This window comes from Paramisgurnus dabryanus, chromosome 3 (assembly GCF_030506205.2).
Source record: "Paramisgurnus dabryanus chromosome 3, PD_genome_1.1, whole genome shotgun sequence".
In the NCBI taxonomy this organism is placed as follows: Eukaryota; Metazoa; Chordata; class Actinopteri; order Cypriniformes; family Cobitidae; genus Paramisgurnus; species Paramisgurnus dabryanus.
Window position 1 is genome coordinate 42,377,121 of NC_133339.1, and position 25,935 is coordinate 42,403,055.

Here is a 25,935-nt window from a genome sequence, read left to right on the forward strand (position 1 = left end):
GACAGCCCCTCCCTGGCAGATTCCCCTGAGGAAGGACCTTCTTTCTCAAGGAGGGGGCACATTATGGCACCCGCGCCCCGACCTGTGGGATCTCCATGTGTGGTCGTTGAGCGCGCGCAAGGTTTAAGTGATTTACCACAAGCGGTATCTAACACAATCAACGCGGCACGAGCTCCGTCTACGAGACGGGCTTACGCGTTTAAATGGAACCTTTTCGTCACCTGGTGCTCTTCGCAACGCGAGGACCCCAGAGAATGCCCTATTAACACCGTGCTTTTATATCTTCAACATAGGTTAGACGGTAGGCTGTCACCCTCCACCATTAAAGTTGATATCGCTGCTATTTCTGCTCATCACTCACTTATTAACGGCAGAACAGTTGGCCAGCATGATTTGGTTGTTAGATTTCTAAGAGGCGCTCGTAGGCTAAACCCCTCGCGCCCTCCTTCTATTCCTCCCTGGGACCTGTCCATGGTGCTGAAAGCCCTTCAGGCCCCCCCGTTCGAGCCTTTGCAGTCTGTGAGTCTGAAGCTTTTATCAATGAAAGCTCTGACCCTGCTAGCTTTGGCCTCAATGAAGAGAGTAGGGGATTTACATGCATTCTCTGTTGACGACTCGTGCCTTCAGTTTGGTCCTGCTGCCTCAAGCGTAACATTGAGGCCCAGACCAGGCTACGTGCCCAAAGTTCCCACGACTCCTTTCAGAGACCAAGTGGTGAGCTTGCAAGCGCTGCCTCCGGAGGACGCAGACCCAACCGTGGCTTTGTTGTGCCCCGTACGCGCACTGCGACTCTACGTGGATCGCACGCAAAGCCTCAGGACCTCAGACCAGCTCTTTGTTTGTTATGGTGGCCAGCAGAAAGGGAAAGCTGTCACTAAGCAGAGGATGTCTCATTGGATAGTTGATACTATCGCCCTGGCTTATAATCTTCAGGGTATTCCTTGCCCCTTTAATTTGAGAGCGCACTCCACACGGAGCGTTGCCTCATCTTGGGCTCTAGCTCGTGGTTCCTCGCTAACAGACATCTGTAGAGCTGCTGGTTGGGCGACACCTAATACGTTCATTAGATTTTACAGTGTTCGTATTGAGCCTGTATCCTCTCGTGTTCTTTCCTCACCAGGGGGAGCACGGAGAACAGTCTCACAGGTCGGCTTGCAGCCTCCATCTGATGCTTCATAACTGTGTCAGTATGGAAGGCCTTCAGAACAAAAATGCGTAATGGTTTGAATTGTTCTTCCTCCGCTGCCTTGGCAGCCTTTGTTGCGGAGCATTGGCTGTCAGCCTTCACTAGCTGCATCCTCGCGAACCTACGTGTTGGCTCGGGCTCCACATTGTGTCCCACCGGGTTCCTTTGTGAGTATTTTCCGTGGGGTTAATCCTACTAGCCCACGTTTCCCTTAGCAGAGCACTGCTTTGCTTACACAGCCACGGCTGTCATTTTACCTCAACTACGGTTGACTTTCGCCCACCATTAACCCTTAAGACGGGTGGTGGCTTCCGCAGCGTTCCTATCCCGCTCAGGTAGGGCGCTTCCCAGTCGCTGGCACTTCTGTGGGGTTAAAGGAACATCTAGTGCCCGGCCTTCTGCCTTAAAACCTAATTCTCCTTATCCTTAAGTGGAACCGGAGGGCTTTACGCAGACACTGGAAGAGGTCAGCCCCTAGTGGCGTTTTGGTAGGGATTCCCAATTCGTCGGTCACGACGTGACGTCGTAGTGACCGACTGAAAGGGAACGTCTCGGTTACGGATGTAACCCTCGTTCCCTGAAGGAGGGAACGGAGACGTCACGTCCCGTCGCCACAGGTGCTGCCACCTGCTGTTACGGCCGGTCACACTCTCCGGCTTTCTCAGCGAAAAAGAAGCTAATTTCCTTATTTGCACCTGCTGCTTATATACGCACCTGGCGGGGCGGCGCCAGCATTATGCAAATATCTCAATGCCAAGTTCATTGGCGTTTTAGTAGTATTCGAAGCAGATTGGTCCCTCTAAGCGAGTTCCCAATTCGTCGGTCACGACGTGACGTCTCCGTTCCCTCCTTCAGGGAACGAGGGTTACATCCGTAACCGAGACGTTATTTAGCTTCACTGTAGCTAAACAGCTTTACTGTAGCTAAACAGCTTTACTGTAGTAATACAGCTTTACTGTAACTAAACAGCTTTAATGTAGCTAAACAGCTTTACTGTAGTTATACAGCTTTACTGTAGCTAAACAGCTTTACTGTAGTTATACAGCTTTACTGTAGCTAAACAGCTTTACTGTAGCTACGCAGTTTTACTGTAGCTATACAGCTTTACTGTAGTTATAAAGCTTTACTGTAGTTTTTTAGCTTTACTGTAATTATACAGCTTCGCTGTAGTAATACAGCTTTACTGTAGATAAACAGTTTTAATGTAGTTATACAGCTTTACTGTAGCTTAACAGCTTTACTGAAGTTATACAGCTTTACTGTAGCTTAACAGCTTTACTGTAGTTATACAGCTTTACTGTAGCTAAACAGCTTTACTGTAGTAATACAGCTTTACTGTAGTAATACAGCTTTACTGTAGCTAAACAGCTTTAATGTAGCTAAACAGCTTTACTGTAGTTATACAGCTTTACTGTAGCTAAACAGCTTTACTGTAGTTATACAGCTTTACTGTAGCTAAACAGCTTTACTGTAGCTAAACAGCTTTACTGTAGTTATTTAGCTTTACTGTAGCTAAACAGCTTTACTGTAGTTATACAGCTTTACTGTAGCTAATCAGCTTTACTGTAGGTATACAGCTTTACTGTAGCTTAACAGCTTTACTGAAGTTATACAGCTTTACTGTAGCTTAACTTACTGTAGTTATACAGCTTTACTGTAGCTTAACAGCTTTACTGAAGTTATACAGCTTTACTGTAGTTATACAGCTTTACTGTAGCTTAACAGCTTTACTGAAGTTATACAGCTTTACTGTAGCTTAACTTACTGTAGTTATACAGCTTTACTGTAGCTTAACAGCTTTACTGAAGTTATACAGCTTTACTGTAGCTTAACAGCTTTACTGTAGTTATACAGCTTTACTGTAGCTAAACAGCTTTACTGTAGTAATACAGCTTTACTGTAGTTATACAGCTTTACTGTAGCTAAACAGCTTTACTGTATTTATACAGCTTTACTGTAGCTAAACAGCTTTACTGTAGCTAAACAGCTTTACTGTAGTTATACAGCTTTACTGTAGCTAAACAGCTTTACTGTAGTTATACAGCTTTACTGTAGCTAAACAGCTTTACTGTAGTTATACAGCTTTACTGTAGCTTAACAGCTTTACTGAAGTTATACAGCTTTACTGTAGCTTAACAGCTTTACTGTAGTTATACAGCTTTACTGTAGCTAAACAGCTTTACTGTAGTAATACAGCTTTACTGTAGTAATACAGCTTTACTGTAACTAAACAGCTTTAATGTAGCTAAACAGCTTTACTGTAGTTATACAGCTTTACTGCAGCTAAACAGCTTTACTGTAGTTATACAGCTTTACTGTAGCTAAACAGCTTTACTGTAGCTAAACAGCTTTACTGTAGTTATACAGCTTAACTGTAGATAAACAGCTTTACTGTAGCTAAACAGCTTTACTGTAGTTATACAGCTTTACTGTAGCTAAACAGCTTTACTGTAGCTACACAGTTTTACTGTAGCTATACAGCTTTACTGTAGTTATAAAGCTTTACTGTAGTTTTTTAGCTTTACTGTAATTATACAGCTTCGCTGTAGTAATACAGCTTTACTGTAGCTAAACAGTTTTAATGTAGTTATACAGCTTTACTGTAGCTAAACAGCTTTACTGTAGTAATACAGCTTTACTGTAACTAAACAGCTTTAATGTAGCTAAACAGCTTTACTGTAGTTATACAGCTTAACTGTAGATAAACAGCTTTACTGTAGCTAAACAGCTTTACTGTAGTTATACAGCTTTACTGTAGCTAAACAGCTTTACTGTAGCTATGCAGTTTTACTGTAGCTATACAGCTTTACTGTAGTTATAAAGCTTTACTGTAGTTATTTAGCTTTACTGTAATTATACAGCTTCGCTGTAGTAATATAGCTTTACTGTAGCTAAACAGCTTTACTGTAGTTATACAGCTTTACTGTAGCTAAACAGCTTTACTGTAGTTATACAGCTTTACTGTAGCTAAACAGCTTTACTGTAGTTATACAGCTTACTGTAGATAAACAGCTTTACTGTAGTTATACAGCTTTACTGTAGCTACGCAGTTTTACTGTAGCTATACAGCTTTACTGTAGCTATACAGCTTTACTGTAGTTATACAGCTTTCTGTAGTTATACAGCTTCACTGTAGCTATGCAGCTTTCCTGTAGCTACGTGTACTGTATTTAGACAACTTTACTGTAGTTATACAGCTTTACTTTAGCTATACAGCTTTGCTGTAGTTATTCAGCTTCGCTGTAATTATACAGCTTGCCTGTAGTTATACAGCTTTCTGTAGTTATACAGCTTCGCTATAGCTACACAGTTTTACTGTAGTTAGACAGCTTTACTGTAATTACACAGCTTCACTAAAGTTATACAGCCTTACTGTAGTTGTGCACCTCCACTGTAGTTATACAGCTTCACTGTAGCTATGCGGCTTTCCTGTAGTTATACAGCTTTGCTGTAGTTATACAGCTTCACTGTAGCTATACAGCCTTACTGCAGTTGTGCACCTCCACTGTAGTTATACAGCTTTACTGTAGTTATAAAGCTTTCTGTAGTTATACAGCTTTCTGTAGTTATACAGCTTTGCTATAGCTATACAGCTTTACTGTAGCTACGCAGTTTTACTGTAGTTAGACAGCTTTACTGTAATTATACAGCTTCACTGAAGTTATACAGCCTTACTGTAGTTGTGCACCTCAACTGTAGTTATACAGCTTTACTGTAGCTATACAGCTTTGCTGTAGTTATACAGCTTCACTGTAGCTATGCGGCTTTCCTGTAGTTATACAGCTTCACTGTAGCTATACAGCCTTACTGCAGTTGTGCACCTCCACTGTAGTTATACAGCTTTCTGTAGTTATACAGCTTTCTGTAGTTATACAGCTTTCTGTAGTTATACAGCTTTGCTATAGCTATACAGATTTACTGTAGCTACGCAGTTTTACTGTAGTTAGACAGCTTTACTGTAATTATACAGCTTCACTGAAGTTATACAGCCTTACTGTAGTTGTGCACCTCAACTGTAGTTATACAGCTTTACTGTAGCTATACAGCTTTGCTGTAGTTATACAGCTTTCCTATATTTCTACAGGTTTACTTTACTCACATAGTTTCACGGTAGCTAAACAGCATAACTGTAGTTATACAGATTTACTGTAGTTATACACCTTTACTGTAGTTTGCTAGCTGGTAGCAGTGCAGGACTTCTTCAAAAGTGTACATTAATTAACATTTGGAAAATTCTAGACTTACTTGGAGGAGCCTGAAACGACCTACAGTTAGGCTAATGAAATAGATGATTGTCTGTGCAATACTCATGGCAGGGTGCAAATAACTATCTTACAAGGTTGCTAATTTGTACAACCTGACATTGCGTTTAGAAGTTGAGTTAGGGATGTAGGCTTTTCTCTGTTTCTTTATTTCTTGCTTTTTTCTAAACAGTTGCATTTTCCAATGAGATCACGCTAAACTTTTTCCTGTAGCTAAATTGGTAGAGCGTTGCGCTAGCAAGGTAATGGGTTCAATTAAGGGAACATATAATGATAAAAAATTTACAGCTTGAATCAGCTGTAATTTGCTTTGTATATAACTATCTGCCAACGGCATAAATGTAAAATAAAAATTGATTCACAGAATGATTCTGATTATGGCTGTTAATGAACTATTTTTTACCATTACTGTATCTATTTGATGACCATTTGGTGTCGTACATCGCTGTCTTAGAGCATCATCGGTGTGATGAATGACCTTATAGCCCAGTAATGACCTTCTCATTACAGTTAAGAATCTGTCTGTTTGTGTCTAGATCTGGAGGTGCGAGTACTGAACACGGAGACAGACTCTCAGGACTTGTTCTTCCCCCAGAATGGCCCCAGTGACAGCAGCATCCAGCTCTCCGCGTCCACATTTAAACAGTACAGCCGCAATGGTCAGTCCCTCTCTCTCTCTTTTATTTTCTAGCCTTACTGCCGTCCTTTACTCAGATGCAACCTTATTAGTATTCTTACCGTCATGCCAGCACACACACTTTATTTTTTCTCTTACGGTGGGGATTTTCCATTAACTTGGATTGTTTGTATACTAAGCTAGTGATATTTTCTATTCCTTAAACCTACCCTTAAACCTACCCTCACACAAACCTTTCTGCTTTTTAACCTTAAGACATTATTTAGCTTGTTTATTAAATAGTTGTCCTCACATGGACTGTCGGCTGCTCCCCAAAATATTTTTTTTAGCCGGTTGGGGAAATTTATCACACAATGATGGCAAAACCTGTCCAACACACACCAGTAACTGAGTGAAATGCACAGTAATAGGCTATAACGTTTCGCCTTTTTTTGTCTTGTTGCGCTTTGATGATAATTAAATTCAGCCATACAAGGAGTGCAAATGACTTCAGTTGTATTAGTCTCAAGTGGATTTCATTTATAAATAAATTTTCCATTAAAAGGGTCTTTCTCTGATAAGTTCCTCCATCATTTACTGATAAATGAGAGTCCCGCTGTGGGAAATGGGAGTATTGAACTCGGTCACCTGCGACATTGCGTTTTTGCAAAGGTACTGGCAATGTTGTTACCATTACTAAAAATGTCCCTAAAACGTTTGTTATTTAGAAGCTGTCAATACATTGCACATTTCAGTATCCAGTGATGCGTTAATTGTGATGTTATCTATTCGTAAGTCACTTTGCATAAACACGTGTTAAATGACAGATGTTTTTATGTCATCCATATTGTTATGTTTGTTATTTATGTTAACACGACATTGAGCTTGGAAAAGGTGCTACATAAATAAAACTTTTTAAATGTGAAAGTACACAAACACACACCTACGAATGCGCACGCCGAATGCAAATGAGATCACCGAGCCACTCCACATCTTCTCCCAGCACGGTTTCACCGAAGCTTAGCGAAATTTCCACTTTGGTTTGTGCGGTTATTGGTTGATAATAAAGCTAATCAGATTAACAAAAGCGCTGAGACTATTTCTTCCCTGATGGTTTCTTAACAGCGTTTTTAATCGAACAGCTCGAGAGGCAAGTAAATTACTGTCATTTTCAGGCTCGCCGCTCTTTATTTCTCACTTCTTTTCCTGACTTTCTTGTTTCAGCCTCCTACGCTTCTCCATCTTTCGGCCATCTTATCCTCCCGTCATCTCTCCTGCTTCTTGCGTTTTGCCTTTTTTCAGGCTGCCTCGTCGTTCCCTGCCTCTCATCCGAGACAGGTCGGGCGGGGGAAGCAAGATTAGTATGATTGAAACAAACGCTTATGAAATATTCATACGGAATACGGAGGCAAGGCGGTGACTGAACGCTGAATGGATGAATGTTCCATTGCCCTCCATATTAAAATCCCTTGAACCCCACATCACTCATTCCCCTTCCAGACCAAATCATTTTAACCTTCACTCAGCTCGCTCTACAGATCCCTTTTCCTCTTAGTTGTTATTCATATCCTTCTGCCACTCAATAACTCTCTCCCTTTCGCTCTTTTTCTCCATACAGGTCAGGTTAAAGTGGTCTTTGTGCTCTATAAGAATCTGGGTTCATTTCTCTCCACTGAAAACGCCACCGTGAAAATGGAGATGGAGACCGGGCACGGTGGGCGGGGCCTGGCGGTGAATTCGCATGTCATCGCGGCATCGATAAATAAAGAGTCCAGTCGAGTGTTTTTGACTGAGCCGGTGGTGTTTACACTTAGACATTTACAGGTATATAAAACCTGAACCAGTTTCAAAAACATAAGGCCTCATTTATAAAACATGATTGTTGTTCGTAAAAATATCTATTTGTCTGTCTGTCTGTGTGCGTGCGTGTAAATTGTTGCAATTTTATGTGGGAATGTACAAACAATTGGTTCCTGTAAACGGTTTACACAGAATTTTTGGTAACACTTTCTATAAAGCCCATCTTTATAATGAATTATAGCCCCTTTAAAATAGTTTATAGCTAGTTATTACTATTCTATAAATATATTTATAAAGACACAACAACACATATACCCCATTATAAGAACAGTTATAGTTATGTATATATATTCACTTCCATGAGTGTCAAATAACTTTTTTCAATTGTTTTATATTGTTAATAGCCATGTTGTGAGTTACTTATAATTAGGGCTGCACGATTCGGAGAAAAAATCTAATTGCGATTTTTCTGATCAAAATTGCGATTCGCGATTTAAAGTGCGATTCATTAGTATATAATAAAAGAGGTACATCCAGGTTTGTTGTGGTGGTTTTAAAGCGTAACTAAACCCCTAGTCAGAGCCTGACTCCACCCACTGGCAATATTTGAAAAATGCAAGAAAAGAGGGCAGATCCCAACGGAGATAGAGGGGACGAACTTAAGTGTGTAATGAGATCGTAACAAGGGCGTGGTGAGCTTGAATCTGCTTACGTCACGAGTTACTTTTTGGACCCAACATCCAATAGGAAAATTCAACTGCAGTAGCTATCGTTCAACCTGAAGAGGTCAGCACTCAGACGTTTTTACACCATATTTTATAGTGTTGAAACACTTTATATCCTAATGTCAAAAAACTTACTAAAATCAATGAACAGCACTAATAAAGCATCATTCTTACAGATCATTAACTAAAAAAAGTTGGTTTAGGGTTTAGTTACTCTTTAATAGCACCAAAGAAAGATGCTGTGCTACTGTTTATTTAAAACCCCTTAAACATTGTACCAAGTTGTCTGAAGGACTTTGATATTCTGCAGACAAACTTTTTTTTTAATCTAAGAACATTAAAAAAAATACAATTTAAATTTTTTTTTTGAAAGTTTTATTTAAAATAACATATAGGCCAATGTATTTTGGCTGTCACTACAACAATGCATCTGATAAGCAAATGTTTAGTTTTTCTTTTAATCATAAGACTATACTCATCTTGTTTTACTTTTCAGGCATCTGTAATAAATGTAAATATATTAGTTATTAGAATCTATGATTTAACATAAGCAAAAAATACAAATAAAAGACTGCACAGTCCTCACTGTAGGATTTTAAATGTGGAGCTGAAGAAGCTTGTTCAGTTAAGAGTAAGGAGTGATTTTAATTTTTTTTGTGTAATAAACATTTCTGACACAGAACGCCCTAGGTTACTGTCACTTTAAAACACAAGACAGCTTTAAAACTGCTCTGCTTCAATATAGCCTACTGATAAACATCCAGCTGTTTATGTTCACTTAGACAAGAAAGAAAACTTAAGTTTAGTGATCACGCGTGTGCTGACTGCTCTGTGTGTGCGCGCTTCATGAACCCTCATGCCTGTAAATATTCAAAGCGGCGCAGATGTGCGCGTGCAAGAAAGTATAATGTACCTCTTTCGTCTGCTGTGTTCCGGGCTTTAATGAAACCTGCTTATAGTCTGATGAGGCGCTTGTCATTGTTTGCGATGCATGACGAGAAACGGACGTATATACACCTTTCTTTAAGTCCAACATTACACAAAAGGGAAATGTTTTTGCGCATTTCTGTCCTTTCATTTGCCGGTTAATGAGTTATAATGCGTTTTTAAAATGACTGAATCCAAAATCTGCCAACTTCATGACATTCCGCGTTGTGCAGTTAATTCCATTTGTATGCATTTCGCGATTCTGTCCGTGTTTTCCGCATCGCGGAAATCATATGGCCGTACACTTTGTTGAGGAGTTGAACTGCTGCTCGCGCTCATGTTTTCCAAATGGTGTTATCTGACGTGTAGTCGGCACCTCAGTGTTCATGCCCTCTATTGGTCTAAACTGCATCAAACGTAAAATGCGCATGAAGCGAACTGTCAAAAACTGCGTACTAGATGATTGTTATATTTAATAGTTTTGAATCGAAATAATCGCATTTCTTGCGATTCGAAAATCGCATCCATTCACATCGCGATTTCGGTTTTAAAAACGATTAATCGTGCAGCCCTACTTATAATACAGTTATTAACCTCTATAAATGCATTATTGATTCAAGTGAAGTGAAAGCATAGGATACAAATGTTAGGAAATCATAAGGATGTTATTCATTATTTATTTTAAACAGAACAATAATAGCTATAATAAAGTAATGACCATAAAAATACAGAAATGCTATTAATACAAACAGTTGCGATTTCAATACTAGTAAAACATAATTTTTTTAATGAATAAAATGTTCATGATTTTGTTAGCATAAGGAAAGCAAATCTTATGCTTTCACTTTATTTAAAGCCATCAATATTGCATTTATAAAGGTTAATAAATATATCATGACTCACAAAAGTAACTCACAACTTGGCTATTAACAACAATATAAAACAATTCAGTTATTTGACAAAGAACTAAATATGCATTACTAATAAATCGTAACTATAATATAATGACATTATAACAATGCAGGCTGCATCTTTAAAAATACACTCATGGATGTTTATGATAATAATATATATAAATTATAAATTAGTGTATAATGGATTATGAGCATGCACATTGAAAAAGCAAATGCATCACATATAAGTAATAATACAAATATTTTACATGTAACTATAACTGTTCTTTTAATGGGGTATATGTGTTGTGGTGCCTATATAAATATATTTATAAAACAGGAATAATTACCTGCAAATAATTATAAAGGGGGCTATAATTCATTATAAGCATGGGCATAATTGAAAGTGTTTTATGGTTTTACTATTTTTACTGACTTTGTCACACATAATACACTGCAAAAAATGACTTTCTAACTTTTTTTGTCTTGTTTTCAGTAGAAATATCTAAAAAATTCTTAAATTAACATGCTTTTTCTTGTTGAGCAAAACGACATAAGAAATAAAGTCTAGTTTATAGACAAAAATATACAATTTAAGTGAATTTGTGCTAAAAACAAGCAAAATTACCTGCCAATTGGGTGAATTTTTTTTGCTTAAATTAAGTGTTTAAGAAATCTTATTTTTAGATTTTTTTCCCACCCCATTGGCAGATATTTTTGCTTGTTTTTAGCACAAATTCACTTAAATTGTATGGTTTTTTTTGTCTTAAAACTAGACTTATTTTCTTAGGTCATTTTGCTCATCAAGAAAAAGCATCTTAATTAAAGAATTTTTAGATATTTCTATTGAAAACAAGACAAAAATACCAAGTAAGAAAGTCATTTTTTGCAGTGTAAGACCAAATACTAGAAATTATTTACAGATATTTTTATTAACTATAATGTTGACACATCCCATACTATAGCTACTATATTAGCAAATGACAGAAACTACATGACTTCTGAATGACATGAAGCAATGATTGTGGGCATTAAGGATGTGAAAATGTAGCAATTTTTGTTTATTTGTTAAAAAATTAAAAAGTTTTTAAAGGCACTACCAAAAATTACTTTCTTACTTAGTATTCTTGTCTTGTTTTCAGTACAAATGTCTAAAAATTCTTAAATAATAGGTAAAATGACCTAAGAAAATAAGTTTAGTTTATAGACCAAAAATATCAAATTTAAGTGAATTTGTGCATAAAACAAGCCAAAAAAAACTGCCAGTGGGTTAAGCTAATGTTCTTGAATTTTTCTTGAAATAATTATTTTAAGAAAAATATTTTTTCTTACCCCATTGGCAGAATTTGTTTGCTTGTATTTAGCACACATTAACTTAAATATTACAATTTTGTTTGAAAACTAGACCTATTGTTTTAGGTAATTTTGCTTATCAAGAAAAGCATCTTAATTTAAGATTTTTTAGATATTTGTACTGAAAACAAGACAAAAATGCGAAATAAAAAAAGTCATTTTTTGCATTGTATCTGATGTCAATCAGATCTTCACAATATAATATCATAACTTCACAATATAATGTATACAATATATTTGTGTCTCTACAGCTAGAGAATCATTTCAGCCCGAATTGTTCATTCTGGAACTACTCTGAGCGTTCGATGACGGGCCAGTGGTCGTCTCAGGGCTGCCGGCTGATGGAAACTAACAGCACGCACACAACGTGCTCTTGTAGCCATCTAACCAACTTCGCCGTGCTGATGGTACATCACGAACCCGACGTAAGCGCACACCCTCGCGCTTTCCTCCTTTACATTTATCACCAGCTCGGAAAACAAATCTGAATGCACACAAACACCTTTTCCACTGGCGCATCTGAAACGCGTATACGCGCGGAATACACAAACCAATTCACAGCAATTTCAGCTTGACATTTACTGGAGTTTTCATATGTCCCCTGTAGAAGTCACTTTCCCTCAGGCAGCCTATCGGTTTGTACCATTTCTTTATCATTTGCTCTATCCATCTTTCTCTCTTTCTCGCAGTACCCTGGCAGGATGCACGAGTTGATTCTCTTTGTCATCACATGGGTGGGGATTGTCATTTCTCTGGTGTGTCTTGCAATCTGCATCTCCACCTTTTGCTTCCTGCGAGGCCTGCAGACCGACCGCAACACCATTCACAAGAACCTGTGCATCAATCTTTTCATTGCAGAACTACTTTTTCTCATCGGCATTGACAAGACGCAGTACCACGTGAGTATCACGACGACAGATAAAAACCCATGCACTCATAATGTATATCAGTGAGCTTAAGTACGACATTATTGTTTTACTGTAAATGCCTAGCTGCCTAGACTATTAAGTCTCAAAGCTAAACTTTCCAGAAACGTCAATCACTTTACAATACATAAAAATTATAAAGTTTTAATGGCCTTGGCCTAACACGTTGCTGAAAATAAAACTGCATATATTAGCTTTGTCAGCAGCAACTTTTCTTATGTAGTTCACATTTTCTCACCTCGCTTTCAGGCCCGGTTTGGGTCAAGAATATTAATTGGGTTATATGCTGTTTGCTTTGCAATAACTTACTGATGTAAAGGTGTACATTGGCATGTAAGTGCTCGCTGTAATACTGCATTTATTCAGCTAACTGCCAAAGCAAACGTTGGCAAAGGAGTCGTGTTTACACGGCCAGCTATATTTATTGTCCTTTGCGCTGCAGCCAAGCAAAACAAAAGTCTTTTAAATATAATGATTATCTTCCCAAAGTGGGGGGAATGAATTTACAATTTTGAAAAGTCCCTAATGGCTGCTTTGCTATCAGAGTTATGTCCAATTTCTTGTAAACCCATCCCCAGATACCACAAGAAAAATGAAAACTTTGTACTTTGCGCTGTATCACATCTGCCTCTTTCTCGAATGTCATTTCTTCTCCCCGGATCTCTTTCTAACCGTCTCTTTCAATCCTTTTGTCCGATGGCAGATCGCCTGCCCCATTTTTGCAGGTCTGCTGCATTTCTTTTTCCTGGCGGCATTCTCCTGGATGTGTTTGGAGGGCATCCAGCTTTATCTGATGCTGGTGGAAGTCTTCGAGAGCGAGTACTCCCGAAAGAAATACTACTACCTGTGCGGCTACTGCTTTCCCGCCCTGGTGGTGGGTATCTCGGCAGCCATCGACTACCGCAGCTACGGGACTAAAAAAGCGTAAGTGTGAAGCGGTCTATTTGCACTTGTCCGTACAAGGGCCGCTGGTTTTCGAGCACAGGGCATGACCCTCTTTTAAATCATTGGAAGTGATGGCGGAGTCGTTAAATGGACTCCATCAAAATTCTCTCTGGGAATTCCCATTCTAAATAGTCCAGCGTCATCCATCCCTTGGGAACACACAATTGGATTTCCAGGCATTGCGTAGTTTGGAGTCTAAGTCTAAGGTGAATTGAATAGTTTGAGTCCTATCATGCTGGCCTTAACATCTATAACATGAATTTTCAATTAACTCTTTCCCTGCCAGTGTTTTTTTTTTAAAGTTGCAAGCCAGCGCCAGCTTTTTTTATGATTTAGTTTAATGCCTTCCAGAACATGTTCTTCTTTAAATAAATAAACAAACAATATATCAAATAAAAGAACAGACCCTCTGCTTTCAAACCAAACATTTTCATCCTACCTTTATTTGTTCTCTTTTAATCACCTCTCAGATATGGGTAGGTTTCTTTAAAAATACACAATTTTAAGCTAAATCTGATATAATAACATTTTTGTGAAGGACTTTTGAATGAGATCAGATTCAGAGTGATCCTGAAAACATACACAGTGTTTAAACTTTTAGCCCTAAGGGAATACTTCCGGGTTTTATAGGTTTGGTAAGACCGCCACCTGGTGGATAATAGCGGGAATACAGATTGCCGTAAAAACCCATCATTGGCAGGGAAGCGTTTTCTCTTTATCGATGAGTTAATCTAAAGAGTTAAGAAAAAAGTTTAAATGGTTTGGAAAATCACATTAAAATGTTTATAAAAACTGACAGATAGTACAAAATTATTGTCCCGAAAAATCACATCAGTCTTTAGGAGACCCATGGACCAGGGGTGTGGCTCAAATTTTTTTTAACCAATCAGACAACTTCCAGTTTTTTACATTTTGTTAGATTATAACAAGCGTGCCACACATGTCCTGAAAAGTGAAGACAAAACATTTCCATCACCCCATGGTGGCTGGCTGCAGTATAGGTAATAATTCTCCCCCTCTCCATGTAAACCAATGGGACGTGAGCCAAACTAAAAAAATCTAATTATACACATTATAAAATGATAAAATTAAATTATTTTGTTTCCCAACGATGGTTTCTGCTATTTTAGTTATTTCTTATAATGTCAATGTACTTTTAAGTGTAAGTTTTACGTTAGTTATTAGATGCTAATAAAATGGGATGTGTCTATGATTGGGAAAATGGGCAGGGCCGTGATATAAAAAAATTTATTCTGTGGAGACATGTTGTCCATCTTTTTTACAGTCGATGGTTTATAAGTCTAGCACTGGGGTTTACAACATCCCCAAAAATGGATCTAAATGCTAACTTTAAAAGTGCTCTAAGCGAATTCACGCGTTTTAGGCCATAAAACCTTTTTTGTTTTATACAGTAAACATCTCCTCACTATCTGCTAGCTGCCTGTCCCCTGAACACACTGTAAAAAAAACGCGCTCTCTGTAGACAGCCCAGGCTTCGCAAACTGCGACAAAAACAAAGTGGTCAAACCTATCACCACGAAACACTTAACAAAGGGTTCCAGCCAATAAACGATAAGAAGGATTTGGGAGTGGGGGTTGGGGTTGGGCGCGTTCATGACTCGTTCAGAAAGCACGGAAGGGAGGGGAGGAGTTAGCTACGCTCCGTTTTGTTTGAAAACACTTCGAACGTCAACAAGAAGGGACGTCACACAGATTCGCTTAGAGCGCCTTTAAACCTTGCATAATTAGAGGGTGTGTCCACTTGAGTGACAGGTGGATTGCAGCTGCTTTCACTATCGTCGAGATACTGTACGTTCACACCGCCGCCGACTTGAGCTTCCAAAGAAGCTCAGGCCGCCCAATCAAGAAGGCTTGTCAAAAAGTACAGGGAAGCTTGTTAACGCTTCGGCCACTCTGACGTCTGTTTTTTTGCAACTAATGTTTTGGTAGGAACGAAAGTTTACATCGTATGTTTCTCCGGGATCAGCCAGCGAAGAACGTCTAGGCTATATTCCGATTGGTTGCTGGCGTTTTGCCGCTGCTTGCTGCTGAACCGCGTCATTGCTCATTACCATAAAGTTGAGCTTCTTTCAACTTTCTGATTGACGCTCTCATCGCAAATGCCCAAAATGTGACGCCGATTGATTTGATGCTCCTGAGAAAAGCCAGCTTCAATTGTAAATGAATGACTTCCGGTAACTTTGGAAGCTCAAGTCGGCGGCAATGTGAACGTACAGTTAGGCTTGTGTGGTTTCAGCAACCAAGCACCTCAGTTCCACCCACATTCCGCCTCCTTGCCCATTTTTGGTAATCCGGGAGTGATGCACGGTTATACATTGCCAAGACGTCTGGCTCCGCCCACTTTGGGCTTCAAAAATGCTTTTTAGAAACCTACAGGTGACGTCACAGACACCATGTCCATGTTTTATACAGTCTATGGTCAAGACAAAAAGCAAACTAGTGTTTGTTGTCAATTCACCTGCCACTGGTAATATGAGCACTAACAGCATTAACAAAATAAGTCAATTTTTTCCATCTGGCCCACTGGAAAACCAGTTGAAAAGTATGCAAACATCTAAAAACAATTGCTTACCGCACTTTTACCTGAACATTGTGTACGTGCGTGTTTGCGTGTCTGCGTGTGTGTGTGTGTGTGTGTGTAAAAACAGCACAGCTGCAGATGTTTGAATGTTGACTACAGTGCAGAAAATGAGACGCTGACACAGTGTGCTAATGATTAAATACTGAATTTAACCCTTAACTAGACTTTCATCACAGTTTATTAGCTTGTTTTTGAACAGACATGTAACAAAAATGACTTGAAAGTGGCAGCAATATCAAATTTTTAGATAGGTTGTCAATATTTCAAAGCATTTGACAGTCAGTGTTGCGTTGCTTTGTGAGATATTCGTAACGGTTTTTAACTGTAATATTATTGAAAGTTTTTGCGTGTGTGTTTTGTGTGTTTAGGTGTTGGCTGAGGGTGGATAACTACTTCATCTGGAGCTTTATCGGTCCTGTGTCCTTCATTATCATGGTATTGTTCTCTCTAAACATTATGTCCTCTCTCTCTGCTTTGCTCAGACTTTGTTCCCCTCAAGAAAATGCTGCGCTAGTCTTATCAAACAAAGCACTTTTGTTCACCTATGGATCTGTTGCTGCTGACGAGAATGTTTTTGGCTGTAATATGCTTTGTATGAGCGTGGAGTTTAGATTAGGTTTAGATTCAGGAACATGCTGACATTTTCGTAATTGCAGTATATTTTACTAATGTGCTTGCTCTGTTTTTGTTGTTATTACTTTCTGATTAAATACATTTTGTTTGCTAATGCCAAGTTACTTTGTTACGGGCCTCTCATTAAGCACAAAGATTTGCGTAGTTTTAAATGAGTTAGAGAGCATTTGATTGGATACAAGTAAAAGGAAAGATTGTAAATATTGGATCTTCAAAGCATATTATTACAATTTTACCTCTGTCTTTTAGTTAAACCTGGTGTTCCTCATGATAACTCTTCACAAGATGGTCCGTAACTCATCCGCCCTCAAACCCGACTCCAGCCGTCTGGACAACATCAAGTGAGAGTCTTCTGCAGTACGCATTTGTTTTAGATTATAAAAGCGATCACGCATATACATTGTTTATGCGTATGTTTTCCTTCAGGTCCTGGGCTTTAGGAGCCATCGCTCTGCTCTTCCTTTTGGGTTTGACGTGGGCATTCGGTCTCCTGTTTATCAATGAGAACACCGTCATCATGGCGTACCTCTTCACCACATTCAATGCTTTCCAGGGCATGTTCATCTTCATCTTCCACTGCGCTCTGCAGAAAAAGGTCAGTAGCATTTTTGTTTCAGTTGAACTGTACTTTGGGGACACATTTGCTGAAAAATGTCTGGGGTGTTCTCAAGCTGAAAAAGTCAAGTGGTCTATCAATTAAAAAGTAAAAAATGCAATTTCTGTTTATTGCATATGGGAAAGGGATACTTCAGCAAGAAATGAAAATCACCCCATGATGAAGCCATCCTCGATGTATACTGTTATCTTTTCCCAGACAAACACAATCAGATGATTCTCATGAACACCAGATTTAGAAGGTGTCCAGCATCAGATTTTTTAAAAAGCCCATGAAGCTAATTTTTTAATGTCTGAACTTACAATAACCATTATTTTTAGAGGATTTAAAAAATATTTCTTATAGATTTACATTTTTTAGATTATTATTATCAAAAATTATCATTACCGCAACATGATATTACATTAAATATATGCATTTACGAACTCATGTTTTGGTAATGAGAACTAAAAAGTTGTCTAGGTGCTATGACAAACAAAATTTCTACTTTTATCTGGAGAGAAAAAATAAGAACCGCTTACCTGGCAGCCATCTTGAGTGTCACAGTCAATTATGTCCCTTCCAACAATTTTTTTAAATGTTTAAACAATAATTGAAAATTGTTGCGGAGGATGATAAAATTGGTCTTGGACACATTTATATTCCTTATTATTGTCTCTATATTTACCCATGATCACCAAATACCACATGTTTCTTTACTGTACAGATGTGGCCTTTAAAAATGCGCGTCTCTGAGACCAGAATGCCGCGGAGACTTCCGAAATTCTGCGAGATCCCGCAAAAGGGGGGTTCGGTGGGGGACGCAGGAAATATAAAAACCTGTAGAGGGCAGGCGTGTTTCTTGTAGGCCATACTGACGACAATGTGTGTGCTCGACTTCATGCTGAGCGTATACTGTATGATATTGAAGTAACATGACACGGATTATCGATGTTTAGGCGATAGACTTTGATGTCATACAAATGCATGCTTTTTGGCAAACATTTTGTTGGCGAAGTTATTCTTCATATTCTTCATAAAAATCCGACTCAAACGCGCATCATTTGTCTTATTTTTTCTGTGTACTTACAGTAGAAGAGACGTGATGTATGATAATCGAGTCATATAACAAAATAATTCGCGAAGACCTTTGAAGAGACCGAGCGCATTTACGCAATATCATTAACTAGTTTATCTAATTTTACATTTAGTTCATTTTTGCATCTGAACGTTTTAATAGATTTAACATGGTTGTGGTGCGCTTTTCTGCATTACTGAACAGTAGGCTACTTTTTATATTATCATGTTTCCCTTTACATGGTATGAAACACGATAAAAAGTATGCATTGGTGTTTAAAACATTTCACTGAGAATTTGTATAATATGTTATACTTTTGTACTAAGGAAATAAAATCATATTGTGAGTGTAAATATTCATAAATTCGAGGAGTTTCTGAGGTGTTTGTCATCGGCAAAATGCGCAGTTTCTTTGTTGCTGATTAAAAACCGTTGGCTATGTGATTGTTTAAAATTGACATTTTTTCTACTTATTATTAATTAATTTTTTGCCTACATTTACTCAAATAATATCAATGTGAAAATATAAGTAAATCATACTTTAAGTTAGGCGTAAAACTTACACATTTTTGATGTCAAATAGAAATAATAATAATTTGAAATATGCAATTATTACAGTTTTAAAAACTTAAATATATTACTCTGACCTTTTTAAATATATTGACTAAAATAATCTGTAAATGTAATACTTATATTATTAAGGCGTATACATCAAATAATATATGTACATTTTACACAAAATATCTGTTCTATTTTTAGTAATTTATTTTCCAACTAAAAAAATCGCATTACTGCATTAAGAGATTTTATTAAGTTACTTTAATCATTTATTTTAGAGATATTTACAAAGCCACTGAATCAATTTTAACAGTGTGTACATTATGACCTTACGGTAGACTATTATTAAATGCATATAAATAAAAATATGTAAAACTAAATAAAAAAGATATCATACACGGACTGTATGTGAGCATACGTTTTCTTGTTCGGTGCACGTGGGTTTAAATGCCGTATTTCTAAAGAAGAATTTAAAAACTTTATTGGTGGTAGTTGAGAAGAATTCCTTTTTCCATTTCTAAATCATTTTGAGCGCAATATAAATATATCATATTGTTATTCTTATTATATTAGAATACGCAATTTTTACAACATTTTTAACATATAGAAAATATACGTTAAGCATGTTGTGTGTATTTCCTAATTACAAGCTTTTGATGAAATTGCACCAAAACTAAACGTGCATAAAAACATAAAAAAGTCAGTTAAATAAGCGAAAAATCTTTTTTATGAGCTCAAAATTTTGAATATAATGTGCTATTGCTGAAAATTGCCCATCTCTAAAGGAGAATATTCATCTTTAAAGTTTAAGAAACAAAAAAGTACTGATAAGCATTCTCAAACATATATATTCTGCAAGCACTCATTTATCCATAATGATGTAATTTATTTTTTAATAACATATTGTCGCTGTCGGGCAAAGATACTCTCTGGACACCAAGACCATGTCTATGGGTTCAAGAATAACAAAATATTGGCCATTTGAAACTCGAAAGTCATCACTTTATTTTGTCCCATTGTTTTCCATTTTGCGTGTGGTAAAACTCCTGTGCGCGTCGTTCAAATTCATTGAAATTTCGTTCACTTGTAGTTTAGCAAGTATGTGTAATACAATTTCAATAATGTACACTGCACATCGTCTGAGGAAATCCGAAGTTGCGTCGAGGGGAACCAAGCTGACAGCCGCGACAGCAGAGATTGTCAAGTACCTACAAAGGGTATTGGAAAAAGCTTGCATCTGACCTGCAGCGATATCATTCTGGCTTGGTGGGATGTCAGCCAGCGAGAGTCCTCTGATTCTGACCTTGTTCTTTTACTCCTCAGAGTCTAAAACCAGGAGGGCATATTAAGTATTCATTTTATTTTCATTTTAACAGAGCAGCTATGGTTGCGCGTTTCACAGACCTCTCCAAACCACGTTGTTAACACCATGCTTGTTCGACTTCATGCGGCGCCGCAAGAACCGACAGCCGGATGACGTCAGAGTACCGCGAGAATGATTCAAGAAATCATATTTCGCCTTGCTCTCGCGATACTGTGACGTCTTCCGGCTGTCGATTCTCGGGGCGCCGCATGAAGTCGAACAAGCCTATTGACAGCAGCAAAAGCTACGCATCCGCTTTTAACTTGTAAAACTCAAAGGTGTATGGGTAATGTAGTCTCTGCTCTCGGTGGGACGAATTAGGTAGCTTGCATTGTGAAGGGCGCTTTGAAAAGCGGCAGCGCAGCCAAATAATTAATTAAATTAAGCCTCTGATTTAAACAGATGTGCAAATGAGCGTTCTGGTACGCTAGAAGTACGTTCTGGGCGCAGGGAGAGGTGGTGGTATGCTCAAGAGCTATATTTTGGAGTGGCGGTACTGAGTACTGGCGCCTACCGGCCCACATTAAAGCACTGGTGGTAGCAAAGGTAGACGGCCCTTTGAAAAGCAAAAGAAAGCTGATAAAAATGAGAAACCTACACTGAAATAAATTGGAGTAGGATTTAGGCTACTTAACAAAATCTAAACATTTTTCACTCAGAAAATGCTAGTAAATATAAACAAAATTATCAGCAGCTTTAACTTTATAACTTTTTTAATTTTAATTCACTCTTTGTTTCAGCGATGTTTATAAATATACTATATTTTTGCATTTTGATGACAAACTGTTCAACACTGAAAAGAAACTAATGTAATATTCCTGATTTAATCACGTAAAACACAAGTCTAAACACAAGCACCACTTTTCTGAATGATGATAATCACAAACATCCCAGAGTTTGTAAACCAATTGTTTATAAAACATATTTAATGCTAACTTTACTTAAAAATTCAGAAAATATTTTTTACAGTGTATAAATAAAAAGACATGAAGGAAGTTAATTCCAAAATGTAATTAATTGTACATGGTTTAGCTGCTTGTTTTAGCAGCTACCAGTGACACAGAGTCAAGAAATTAAAAACCACCCACCCCTAGGTCTGCCAAATCTTTGCCAACCCCCAATGCTAATCGATCACCTCATCAAAGAAAACCGGTTTATCCAGTTTTCACCAGCGTGTTGGGTTTTAATATCAACCCTTGCAGTTTCTTTGTTAAAATGTAATTTAAGCAAATAGGCCTAATACATACGCTGTATGTTATTTTAAATGAATGTTTATAACTTATAAAATTAAGTGGATATCAGGTAACTTAATTTGACATATGTTGATATAACCTACACTGTAAAAAATCCAATTAATGAAATGTTGGACGGGCAAAAATATATAAGTTAAACCAATTTTTTTGTTTGAGCTAGTTGAGAAGACATATTATTTTAAGTCTAGATAAATCTGTGTTTAAAACATTAAATGAATGGTTATTTTCAAATCCAGTCAACATTCAGAATGGCTAATGTTGACTGAACTAATTAAGACAAATCAGGTAAATATGTGGAGTTATGACAGCTATGTTTTCTGACAGCAAAATGCTCCTAATATTACTGTTATTTGGTCACAAAATGTAATTGTAAGAGTTGTTCAGGCGTGAATGTATGTGCTTAGTTTAAATATGCGGTCGGTTAATAAAGATAGCGTCTATTTAAACGTGTGCTCTGACACTTTCGGACGGAGATGAGCTCCATATGAGCTCCAGAAAATCACCGGCGCTTAAGCGCTCACACCCCGCCCAGCGCAGCCTCGCCTCGGCAAGCGCATCAGAAATCGACTGCTGGCTCTGATATCTCTGTGGCGTTTAAACGTGATTTAATTCATTTTAATTTCTCATACTTAACAATGAAAGGGTTATGTTTTAACCCTTGTTGCTCATGTTGCTGGTACTTTGCCTTAAAGAGTCAAAGGGCGTTTCTATGTGGCGCTGCGCAGACAGTTCGGCAACGAAGACATCAAAGTACCGCGAGAGCAAGTCGAAATGTTACAAATGGTCCGACTTTACCTTTGCTCTCGCGGTACTCTGATGTCATACGCCGACCAGTCAGCGCCGCACCATTTAAAGTCGAACACACAAAGCGTCAAGGCAGGGCCGCTGGAAGTCATTTTGAACAGGGGGTGCTGTGAATTTTTTAACCAAAAAACCTATGAGCCTATAGGCCTATTTAAAATACATTTTAAAAATAAATATATTGAGATTTACTACTTTATTGTCATATACACTTCAGGGCACACAGCCAGGGTCTGAAACACACAGACATCATCAGTTCTCAGATGAATAATATTCATATTATGCGCTATTAATCAGAAGCAAAAATACTTATCCCAGGGGGAATTACTTTCGTTACAATTTACATACAACATATAATATTATAACAACATATAATATTAATTAAACTTCACAATTTTCAATGTCCATGCGGACGAACATATTTTACTTTCGTTTTTAAGTTAGAATCACACGACAGATGTAAAATATTCTCACATTAACATACCTAGTATATTTTTATATAGATCTTTTTTTACTAAATAGTACTATTACTGTCTTTTTTAAACTTATAAATAATTCATAATTTGAACAAAAATAATGATGGGCTTAGTTCTGATATTGTATACTTTTATAAAGAAATACATGGTGTATAATGACATTTTTAGAATAGGCTTTATATAAGGTTTGTACTATAAAAATACTCTATTTGTTACAAACAAAAGATAAAGAATTTACAAACGTGTGGAGAGCCATTTCAGCACTTGGACAGCGAAATGTTTTTTTTAAAAGAATTACTTAAAATAATCTGTTACATTTTAATCCTTTAATTTTTCATATTAAAAAGCGTTTTTGTGCTGCTGCGCATCCATGTATGTAATAAACAAACCCGCGTTGTCATTCCGTTAATACGCATATTATCAATGCGCTCTTTACTCGCGCAGAAAAACCTCGCGTTTTCATGAGCTAGGGGACGAATGTCCAGGAAGTTCAGTATTTCTGTGTGGGCATGCATCAGGGAAAGGTGTGTGAGTCTTTTCTGGGTCATGGTGCTGCATACCAATGTCTTCAAAAGACGCAAGACAAAGAAAGTGCGCTCGGATGAGGCCACGGATAGGCACAGACAGTAATGAAATTCAAATCCAAAATACACGTAATAACCTACGTGTGTCAAAAATAATTTCCTAAAATATTCATAAGTAATATATCAATTGTGCAAAATATTTTTACTTAAAAAAAATATATTTCTCGCTTTCCCGCGACCATGCTTCAAGGTCTGGAGGAAAAGGATACCTGCCCGGATCCCACGCACGCATCTGCAGTTATATACATTTTACAAAACCAGTATTCATTAGATTTTAAGAACTTTTTTCCACTTTTAAAACTGTAAAACTAAATAAAAAGATATCATATGCCGATTGAGCATGTAAGCATATGTTTTCTTGTTCGCTCCACGCAACACGGGTTTAAACGCCGTTTTTTTCTAAAGAATAATGTTTAAACTTTATTGGTGGTGGTTGAGAATAATTTATATTGCAGAATAATGTATATTGCATTTTAGCGCAATATAAATGTATCATATTGTTATTCTTAATATAAAAGAATACTAATATATTTTTTTACAACATTTTTAACTTTAAAACATACATATAAAGATGCTTTGTACAATAGCTTTGCTTCTGACAACAATTTTCTGTAATAAATCAGTAAATCAATCACAAAATGTGTTGAAAGTGGCGAATAAAATGCTTGTCAATTCAAACAAAGGTGTATAAAACCGCTTTAATTAACAATAACTAAACTGTGCTCTTTTGCATACCTCTACTTTTCTCATGTCTTTCTTTATACCACCTTTATCTTTTTAAAATCTTGCCACTTTTAGAAATAATTTGTTTGCATTTTTTGTATACTGCACACTTTATTTGCATCAACTATACCCATAATAACATTTTCTACGTTTTTCTTTCAATAAAAATAAACATATTTATTATTGTCTTAACTTAAAACTTTGTTTTTTAATTTATAAATTAGATTTTATATAAATAAGTTTTAAAAGTGTTGACTGCGAACGTCTGAGATAAGATATCTGGAAGGACCTATAATATACGCCTATAATATATGTACATTTTAAATTAAAATGTCTGTTCTATTTCTAGCCATTTATTTTTTTTTGACCAACAAAAAAATACATAAGTGACATTAAGAGATTTTATAAAGTTACTTTAATCCATTATTTTAGTAATATATTTACAAAGCCACTGAATATTTTTACTGTTATGAATAACGGCTGAAAGGATTAAAAAAAATCATAACACTGACTGCCTATATGCGCAAGAAAGGTATTATTAAAGTTTTAAATATGTCAAACTAAATAAAGATATCATATGCCCACTGTACAGTATGTAAGCATAGGCCCATGTTTTCTTGTTCGCTCTGCGTGGGTTTAAACGCCGTTTTTAAAGAATATTTTTTAAACATTATTGGTGGTGGTTGAGAAGAATTCCTCTTTCCATATGTAAAGCAATTTAGCGCAATATACATGTGTCATATTATTGTTCTTAATATATTAAGAACAATAATACTACTATATTTTTACAACATTTTTAACTTTAAAACATGTATTTTTATACCACATGAATCTCTTTAAAATATTAATACCTTTAGAAAAACTGACATAATTATTAATATTATGAACAAACAATGAAACGGTGTCAAAATTCGACAACACAAATAATTAAGATATTCATTGTAAATAGAGTTAAGTGTATTAGGCTCACACTAAATTCTTTGTTGCACTTAGTATAAATGCCCATTGCACGTACAGTCATCTTAATATATGTATGCGCTGTTATGCTGGCAAGAAGTGGTTGACATCACTTTGCTGTTTTAATAGAAATGTTAAATATTCAGCAATGCCCTTATTAACTTCTGGAAACAACCGCAATGACAACGCATATAAAAATGTAGTTTTTTATGCGCCACCTGGTGGATTTTCTGTGAAGCGAAACACATTAAGGGAAAAGAGAAAGTAGCCCCCCCGAAAACACTTGCAGAATTCTGCGTGACTCCGCGAGACGATTTGGCGAATGCCGCGGGAGAAAACGCGCGTTTTTAAAGGCCACATCTGTAAATGTTTATAGTATAACATGCACTGAACCTTTTTATTTTTTTAGATTTTTTTATCATAAATATTTCCATGTCAAAGAACCCAAATCCAGTCATGGACACGTTGCGGTAATGAACATTTTCACCCTAAATGTGAAATCATGTGCAAAATAGTACATAAAGAGATGTTTGTAACAGTATGCTTCTTATTTTGATAGCATTTACTTTTTTAATCAAAATGTTTCATGACACCTTACAAGTCTAATTTTGCGAGAACCACCCAATTAGAAAACGTCCTTGCTCTTCGAATGGGTTTCAAAATTCAAGGTATAACACCCC

The 25,935-nt window shown here is 37.0% G+C and overlaps 1 protein-coding gene across 1 annotated transcript in view; it reads left to right on the plus strand.

Annotated features, from left to right (window-relative positions):
* The window catches only part of adgrl1a (adhesion G protein-coupled receptor L1a), a 224,443-nt gene that overhangs the window by 181,356 nt on the left and 17,152 nt on the right, over positions 1 to 25,935 (plus strand). Inside the window, exons 13-20 of the mRNA XM_065263107.2 lie at positions 5,985 to 6,107; positions 7,683 to 7,888; positions 12,014 to 12,187; positions 12,452 to 12,661; positions 13,392 to 13,612; positions 16,604 to 16,670; positions 17,118 to 17,209; positions 17,295 to 17,463. Of these exons, the coding sequence (XP_065119179.1) occupies positions 5,985 to 6,107; positions 7,683 to 7,888; positions 12,014 to 12,187; positions 12,452 to 12,661; positions 13,392 to 13,612; positions 16,604 to 16,670; positions 17,118 to 17,209; positions 17,295 to 17,463 (1,262 nt within the window). The remainder of the gene's footprint in view (positions 1 to 5,984; positions 6,108 to 7,682; positions 7,889 to 12,013; positions 12,188 to 12,451; positions 12,662 to 13,391; positions 13,613 to 16,603; positions 16,671 to 17,117; positions 17,210 to 17,294; positions 17,464 to 25,935) is intronic.